The 9285-nt window shown below is 46.4% G+C and overlaps 1 protein-coding gene across 1 annotated transcript in view; it reads right to left on the reverse strand.

The window, feature by feature from the left end:
* LOC119382541 (xylosyl- and glucuronyltransferase LARGE2s-like) overlaps window positions 1-7940 on the reverse strand; it is a 37693-nt gene extending 29753 nt beyond the window's left edge. The window contains 3 exon segments of the mRNA XM_037650284.2: window positions 3476-3578; window positions 4928-5151; window positions 7680-7940. Coding sequence (XP_037506212.1) covers window positions 3476-3578; window positions 4928-5024 — 200 coding nt within the window. The 5' untranslated portion in view covers window positions 5025-5151; window positions 7680-7940.
* Window positions 7941-9285: the final 1345 nt, after the last annotated feature.

Consider the following 9285-nt stretch of genomic DNA (forward strand, 5'->3'; position numbering starts at 1 on the left):
TTCACCAATGTAAATGGCAATAATGTGCTGGGAAGACAAACTGCATCAATGTGCCAAGACATGGTAGATTGAAATGGGTAAGTCATCTTTTGTGGCATGTGTATATGCTGGTTGTTGCATCGAGGGAGAAAGAAAAACAGCTTCTGGCAAGAATTTTGTTCCACTTCCTGGCAAAAGAACCTCTTTGGGAATGGATTTTGGCTTGTTTCAAAGGAAGGGGGATGAGTCTGTTGCATAGTATTAACATGATTGCACAATACAGTAGAACCCCGCTGTTACGTCCCTTTCTGATGCGTTTTCCCGGCTGTTACGTCGTTTTCCGCCGGTCCCGGCACAGCTCCCATAGGGTACAATGTATAGGGAACCCCGCTGTTACGTCGTAACTGTGGGACCGTTCCCGTATGATACGTCGCGAAGTGCGCTCCGAGCCGACCGAGTGAGTACCTAAGAGAGCGGCCATGGTGAATTTTCACGCAGCTTGGCCTGGTTTGACCGTAACATTAGCCGCATGAGAGGCGCAAGCGACAGATACTTTCGGATGACACAAACAAAAGCATGGCCTTCGAGATCTGTATTGCAAAAATGGCGTCTATGACGTAAGTGCTCGCGAAAGCAAGGCCTTCGAGATTGGCATTTACTTATAACAAAAGCATAGCCTTTGAGATATCTATTGCAAACATGGCGTCTATGACGTAATTACTTGTGAAAGCAAGGCCTTCGAGGTAGGCATTTACTTCTGCCATCACGTTGGCGTTTATTTGTCGGAGTTGTTCGAGATGGTTGGAGTTCACGTGGTCGTGCGCACGGTTCGCTGCAGGGGCGTAGCCAGAAATTTTTTTCGGGGGGGGGGGTTCAACCATACTTTTTGTATGTTCGTGCGTGCATTTATATGTGTGCGTGTATATACAGTCGATCCCGGATATATCGAACTCGAAGGGGATCGCGAAATAGTTCGATATATCGATAATTCGAAATACGAAATATGCGTATTTAAGGCTTTAATTAAAGCACTGCAGGCCTCGACACAGTTTTCTGAAATCGTAAAAAGCGCGAACATGACGATTCGCTCACATATGCTAAAGAACAAGGCGAGAACTTCTTTTGCAAGTTAGCGCACTTTATTTCGCATGAAAAAAGTCCCGTCAACTTGTCTTGCTTCTTGCGCGCCGTGAATACATCAAGTCATCGTCAATATTATATAAGCTTTCCAAATAAGTAAATTCAGCACATTCCGCCACAACAGCGTGATCGACGCTGAACGCTGATGCGAGCTCTGTAGCGCGGTAAAGGGTTTAGCGGTGGCAGCGGCGGCTGGCATCTTCAAACCGCACGGGTCCATTTCCGCAGCGTCAACATCACCTATGATCTCGGCATCGATGCGGTCAGAAAGAGCTACGTCGTTATCTGCACCGATAGAGCCACTCGCTGTGCTCCCGTCCGATACGGCGCCCGGAAACGCTAAGTCGCGAAATTCACTGACGCACCGTACGCCGTAGTCGGCGGTCATGACGCGCCCGAAGTCGTCACTTGGCACCGAGGCCCGTAAGGAAACAGTGCACGACGGTGCTTTACTTGACGTCGTTTCAAGCACCGGTCATGATTTTTATCGCTACGAGCGGGACAATGTTTAGTTCGACTCCCGAATGACGATTTATCAAGAACAAAGCGCGAAGTACACATTCTGGAAGAGACAACGCTGCACGAAGACACATTTTTCCAAAGTCAACATGTTGGCGATACCGATGGCACTTGTGGCTTTGCAGACGGCAGCCGCCACTTTGGCGAGAAATGCGAAAACAAGCGTAGCCTCTGAGATCAGCATTTTAAAACCGAAAACACTAAAAATACGTCACAAGGTTGCGGATCTCAAAGCCATGCTTTGCAGGCCCGCATGCTACCGTGCGCGAAGAGACAAGGAAGGGAATGCAAACGTTACAACAAGGCTGCCAAGTCACTTCGAATTCTCATTTTGGTGCCCTCGGCAATCAGCCTCTTTGAAAAACACTAGCCCACGCGTTAAAACCTGCGGACCGCGCGTCAAATATACCGGTGAACTGACAAGCGCTGCGCAACGAACTAGAGCAACGCAATTTCGTCACCTGCGCGCGACGAGGGATTGGCACTTACGCAAGAACGCGGCCGAAAAATGATCAATAGTTGTTAGGAAAAATTCACTTTCTGGGCTTCGGCGCGGGGCAGCGTTCGATATAGCGGATGTTTCGCTGTGCGGGAGTTCGATATACGTGCACACCAACCCCATACTTTTGCATGGGAAATTCAAGGGGATTTCTCAACTGTTCGATATAGCCAATAATTCGATATATCCGAGTTCGATATATCCGGGATCGACTGTATACGCAAGCAAAACTGAAAAACTTCGGGGGGGGGGGGGGGTTTGAACCCCCAACCCCCCCCTTGGCTACGCCCCTGGTTCGCTGTTGGACTCGCCGCGCTGGTCGTGCTTGTGTGTGCTTACTTCTTTCACGCCTACAGCTGTTGGTGCTAAAAAAATCACGGATGACGCCGTCCGCAGCTCCGCGTTTCTATCCGTCGACTAGACCGTGGCTGAGTGCACTAATGTGTGCACCAGTGACGAAATTTAGGAGTTGGTGGAGCCGCTTTCGGAGGTACTTCTACTTTCGCGAGGCATTCGACCGTTTACTACAAGCCACGGTGGTCCGACACTATGCCAATGGTCCTACAGTATCGCTCCGTGACACCGACGCAACCGGCGACAATCTCGCGAAGGTATCGCCATAAGCGATCGCTTGTCAGGTGTAGGCCGTGGTGGCACTAGATTTATGAAAAGGATGTGAGACTGCAGGTGCTCGAAAAACTTTTCATGCTGCTCGGACATGAGTAAAAGCACCAGGCAACGTTACACGGTTTTTTCACTCGTAAGCATTGAAATAAAATTCTGTACCACTAAATATTCTGCCGTTTTTCCTGTTTTTCGGCTCTTGCATTTCCCGTCTCTTACGTTCATTTCCTACGGTCCCTTCAAAAACGTATCAGCGGGGTTTTACTGTAAATGCAATATTCTACTGACTGATTCACTTAACTGACGCTACTAATCAGCTCCCCACTTTTTACGAGATTGCCATGTGATCTTGAAGATTCTCCATTCCTCTTGGAAAGCGTTGTGGCAACTCTAGTGCCATTCAGTGAACTCATCAAAACTTTTAGACAGTGGACAGCTGAAGTACACAGCTTGAACATAGTAGCGGCAGTAGACACAGTGGCATCCACTGGCGACCAGGGCATACAACATGACCGGTTAGGGAGCCCAGCACTATGCAACCTGAAGATGGCTGATGCCTGAAGATTTTGATTTTTGTTGGTGTGTTTAAGAACAGCTTTTCTCTGCTTTTAAAAAAAATTAGAAGCCTTGCTTTTTCTTTTCCCCCCGTTCTTGTCCTTTCTACACACTGTTTGAGTTGCATTGTGCATTGTGTTAGAAAAGAACTTCACAAACCTGAGTTGTCTTCGCAACATTTGATTCTGTTGTTCAACCTCTCGGACTCGGTCAGCAAGAACTGCCTCCCTTTTCGTGAATCCAAGTAGATTGTCTTCGGGTGCTGCAGCGAAAGAAGCATATGCAAAAAATTAGAGGCAGGCCCCGCAATAGAAGGAATAACTGTGTCGATGTCCACAGAAATCATTAAATCTCACATCACTGAAGGAAGAAGAGAAAAAGCCTAGAATGGAGATACTCCGCCTAAATATTGATATCTTGATATACGAAAGACTGTAGAATGGCTCGCTGACGCATCAATACATTCAAATGCAGGCCACGGTCAACTTCGTAGCTGACATGCCATATATCTTCATTTGGCATTAATGTAAAAAGAAAGAAAAATATCCATATGTGCCATTCCAGCTTGTTTACACTGTTTTTCAAAGCAGAGTTAAAGTATCATGTTTATATCACTCTGACCAAACTTATTCATATCTAAATTTCAGCAGGGTGCCTCCACAATGCAATTGAGCTTCATGTCCTCATGCTACACCACGAGAATAAGTAAATATGCACCAAACAGTTTGCGTATTAGTCATGGTACTATTGCACTCGGTGTGAGCTAAATACCCCTTGCTGTGTCTTCATTCGTTACAAAAAGAAAAATGTTTGTTTTCTCATAGTTACTGTGCTTGTTTTGTTTCTCATGAACAAGTATTCCTCCTACAAATGTTCCTTCCTTTTTTTGATACACAGCATGCTGCATCTACGTTAACATGGCTCAAATCAGTTCCACCGTGCCACGTACCCTGTCCACTGCTGTCCAGTAAGAGAACAGCAACCTTATCAGGCTGCTCAGTGTACGAGCTTTTATGTAGCAGAAACAGAAAACAAACATGCGATTTTATATGAATGAAAACTATGGGCATACCTTGTTGTGTAGGGGAGCACATAAGTGGCTCAGAAGAAAGGCAACCTTGGGAGGCATGTGTACACAAGGTGGTACAAATACAGGGAAGGTGTATAATGCCACATCATCTCATTGTAACAGCTTGTTATTTTCAAAAATAGATGAAAAGCTCTAAATAAAGGTTGTTAAGCATAGTTACAGGAGCCCCTGCGAAAGCAGAAAAACGATAGCTTTCACAAATCGCGAGAAGGGCAGGCGGCATCTCTATCTATTCTCAGCGTTGCTGGAGGACAGGTATGTCCACCTTTCAGACCAAAAAATGCTGCTTGTAAATTACTACGTGCTTTTAGGATTAACTACTGCAGCTACAAACACTGCAAAGAGTGAGCTTTCTGTCGCGCCGTAAAAAAAATGGGTCGAGAAAAATCAGTTGTCGGTCCGTTTAATATCAGTTGCAAGTGAGTTTCTTGTCCTGTGCACTTTCTTCTGTGCCGCTTCTGTGCTGCCCTACAAAAGAAGCTAAACCAACTTGTCCAGCAACACACTATTTTGAGGCACACCTTGGCTCTTGCCATCGAGGTAGAGCAGCAGCAGTAGAGGTATGCCCAAAACAGCCACCACCAGGGTCAGCAGGGCTGCCTGGCGGTGCCTGCGCATGGCCGCCACTGGGGCCCTGGCTCCGTGGTCAGTTGCCCCGCAGCCCTGACCAGCAGCGGATGGTACACCACCAGCAGCAGTTCACTGCCATGCCTCCCACCTCCGTTGGGACAACTAACGTTTCATCCTGGGCAAAGGACAGAGAGGATCATCAGAGGGTGTGAAACAACTCGAGGCTACTGGAGGCCAGGCAGTGCATGCCTTGTGCCCTCCACACTATCAATCACTGTTAAAGGAACACTAAAGAGAAAAACTATTTTTCCCACATTAGTAAATTACTCTTTCACAATATCAAGATCACCAAGCTTGCCGCGAGAAAATGCTTGGTAAGCAAAAAAATGCGCAAAAAGAAAACGCGGGTGGGGACGCCACCTTGAAGTTCCGGCACAAATCGTCGTGACGTCATAGGACTTGAAGGCATCTACTAGAGCCTATGCAGTCTCTAATTCTTTAATATGAAGTACATTGTCCTCTGAGGGGGCCAGAGACTTCGCAAAGCAAGCTTCAGGAAAGTTTGTTGAGCCAGTGTGGCCGAAATACGAATAAAACATTTTGAAATCCATGACGTCCGCGCGGTGATGTTGACGCGAGGTTTAAATATGAAACTCTGACCTTGACTTTCTCTTCTATTAACGAGCCTCTGATGGTGAAATTAAGAACAATAAGACTTTTCAGTGTATAATTTATCAGTCTAAACTGATTCATTGTTTCACCTAAGTGTCCCTTTAATGCATGAAGGAGATATGGACTCAACACAGCAATTTCACTTTGTAGAGAAATAAAAATTTTAAAATGTGGCATTTAGCCCAATATTCAGAGGCAATTTTATTGAATACTTGTATTTAGTTCGATATGAAATTTTCACTATGTGGTTATCCCTGCTTAAAACTGCAGCATGAACCAGAGCGATACATAAAAAGAATGCACAACACGCACGAAGAAACAAGAGGGTGTTAACTTCGTGATCTCTTGTCTGGAATACCAACTCACCTGAACAGCAACCCCTATCACTTCCTTAAAATGTTTTGCTAAGGTAAACAGGCAAAATATAAGCAGAGATAAGGTATGGCCATTCAAAATTTTCAGATGTGCCTGCATCAGTTGTTTTCGTTCTTATTTAACCACTTGCTACTGAGTCAGGTTGGTTATCACAGGCCTTCTTCTTACAAGAATGCAGCCGTTATCTTGAGAGAACACATTGTATGTGTGTCCTTTAACAACTTTTGGTAAAAAATAATGTAAAATTAGCAGGCCAACAGATATTGATACTCAGGCCGTACCCAGGAATTTCTTTCTGGGGGTGTTTGTGTGTAGAAAGGCCAACTTTGGCAAGTGGTGGTCGCTGTGAGGGCGTGCAATTATTTTTGTGTCACCCGAAAAGTTTAAGCATGAAAAGATTTCGGGGGGTGTCAGAACCACCTCACCCCCCCCCCCCCCCCCCTTAGTTACGGCCCTGTTGATACTTAACTTGCACACTAGTACACTTATATTAGTGTTCAAGTGCACAAGTTTTTGAGAATGAACACCAAATCCTCTCAACATTTACTACTACTGTGGAAGCTCAACCAATGAGCATAAATAAGTTCGTTAAAGCCAGTGCATGCTGCCTTGGCAAAAAAAAAAAACGTTAAAAGTTAATAGTGTTATATTTCATTTCTAATTACCTTGACGCATAGGTTGCGAAGTTCTATATACCTTCACATGCAGCTGATTGGCATGTACGACTGAGGAACAGGACAAAAAAAAAAAAAGGAGAGAGGGAAGACAGTACACTCCGAATTGACAATAGAAAAGGGAAGGCAAAAAATATATGTGACAACCATATGCGAATACGGGATAAAGGTGCTGTCAACTCAAACAAAGCCAGTGTTCCAAGTCAACAACCCCTTTATGACTATTATTCCAACAAGATAGTGCTTCTATTTTGTTTTTGAAATCCCATGGGGAGGTTTGCTGCTGTCATTCGAATCACGCTATCGGCTCTACGGTATGCGTTAACAAAAGTAATGAGTAGAAAGAATGAGATATATGCCGGACAGGTGCAATGATAGGTGCTTCGTTTCGTACCATCTGTTTTACATCGGCGAACACGTGCAAAATTAAACATCAAGAACTACAGGAAGCGAACCGATCCACTAACGCTATCGTTATCAAGCACAACTTTAGTGACTACCACAACACGCAGCAGCCACAAATATGAAAAAAATATAAAATATGCTGTTCGTCACTCGGGCGTGCGATACGGTGCACTGTCCGTTGGAGCGCGTCGAGTTGACGCGCGGCGGCAACTTCGATGTTACTCGCAGTTATGCAACGTCTTTTCACTTTACATGAGGGCGTTATCTTATCTCTCGAAATCAGCGATGCACGAAATGCCTGAACAGTCATTTAGGAGGTGCGATATGAGCTGCACCCAAGCGCGCGCGCCCACGCACACTCAAGCACTTACAAGTGCCCCGCGTACGACGCTCGCGCCCGCACGGAAACACTTGCACACCGGGCAGATTAGGTAGGCTAGAACGCATTTACATATTTAGGACATCGCTTGAGCACCGCTACAAGAGCACAATGTTGTGCAGCGTGTGTTTTTGAAAATATTAAGCCTAAGCAAGTTGAAGGGAACGCGCGCGAGCGGCGGTGAGCTCCGGGCAGTACCTGCAGCTATGGGCGAGCCGAAGGCTGCGTTGGCCGGGTTTCACGAGGCGCCAGTCATGTGGGCACTGCCGTGGTCACCGGCACTCGACATGCTGACATCACGCTGATTTCCGAAGCACTAGCAATAATGAGTCTTCCGAAATTGTGCCCAGCCAGCGGGCAGACCGAAACTCGGCCACAGCAAAACGCAAAGCAACGGCGGGGGAACGGAAGTAGTTCGATCCCACTGTGTGGGCGGAGGGGTTGGTGGCCCGTCGGACGAGCTCGGCGGCACCGCCAAGACGGCCTCCTGACGGGGCGGGCCCACTTGGCGCGACTTTCAAACGTCAATGTTCGCTGGATGTTTTATTTATCATCATTTTTTTTTTAAATCCTAAGCCCGGCCTCACTGATCATACAGTCGCTACCATGAAGCTGTTTAGTCCAAATCGTCAGCTATTGTGGTTTGTTCAAACCAGTTACTGCATCAAATAGTCACATAAGAGTTGCTGCATACGGGAAACGGCGCCCTACGGGAGCCATCAACATAAACTGTAACAGCAATAATAGCAAAGCATAAAAGAACCAGCCAGTGAATGCGTTTTTTTTTTCCTACAGAGGGTGTCGGAGAACCGAGCGGACCAAGTCATCAAACATTACATATCGAAGGGCGCAGATTTTGCCAGTGAAGTAGGAATCTTGCAAGGTTTCAGATTGCAGTTCGTAGCACCAGCTCTGTTATGTATATATATAAAAAAAATAAGGATTAAAAAAATAAGGATAAGAAAAGAAAATAAGAGCGCTGTCAGTTTAAATAGCAGGCTAATGTAAGAAAAATGAAGCGAGACGAATTTTTCGGCCATACTTATTGATTGGTAGGCAACCACTTCGACAAGGAAACCCATGTTTTGCGTGGTTTTTGAGCAATTTTGAATGGTTGTGCAACATAATTGAAGGCGACACGGTACGACTCAGCGCGATGTGAAGTTCAATGCCGCGAAGCCACATGGTTATTCGAAATACCGACAGCACCATAAGCGTGCGCAGGGTTCCCCTTCAGGGGGGGCGAAGGTTCGTCGCAGCGCCCCCCTCCCTATTATGTCAATGTATGCGGCTGCGTTTGCGCCCCTCTTCTCGCCCCCCCCCCCTACAACGTATAGGGCTGACTTTGCGCCCCCCCTTCTCGCCCCCCTTGCCCCCCCCCCCCCCTGCGCACGCCTATGGACAGCACTCAGCGCCAATGACTGCACATACGAAAGAAAACTGTGGATCTCACTTTCAGCGAATAATTGTGTGTTTATTTATATGCTTTTCCACAAAGTTGTGAACATTATTTTATGCGGTTCTTTTAGAGTTTAATCTGCGCGTTTCGCTTTTTTCTCATGTTTTCGGCTTCGTAAAACGTTGAATTTTACGTGAATGTCGCTATACGCTGATCTGCCGTGGGTGTAGAGGATTGATTAAAAACAGCTTTATTTACACAGAGTCATCTTACAGCCTCTGAGGTGGGCTGCAGACGGGCGGAGGGTGGGGAGGGGAGGACTTGATAGGTCCTCATCCAGGGCTACATATTAAAAACTAAGGGGGGCGGGGGGAAGGTCACAACATTCTCCAACACCACCTACCC

The sequence above is a fragment of the Rhipicephalus sanguineus genome, chromosome 2 (assembly GCF_013339695.2).
Source record: "Rhipicephalus sanguineus isolate Rsan-2018 chromosome 2, BIME_Rsan_1.4, whole genome shotgun sequence".
NCBI classification, from domain to species: Eukaryota; Metazoa; Arthropoda; class Arachnida; order Ixodida; family Ixodidae; genus Rhipicephalus; species Rhipicephalus sanguineus.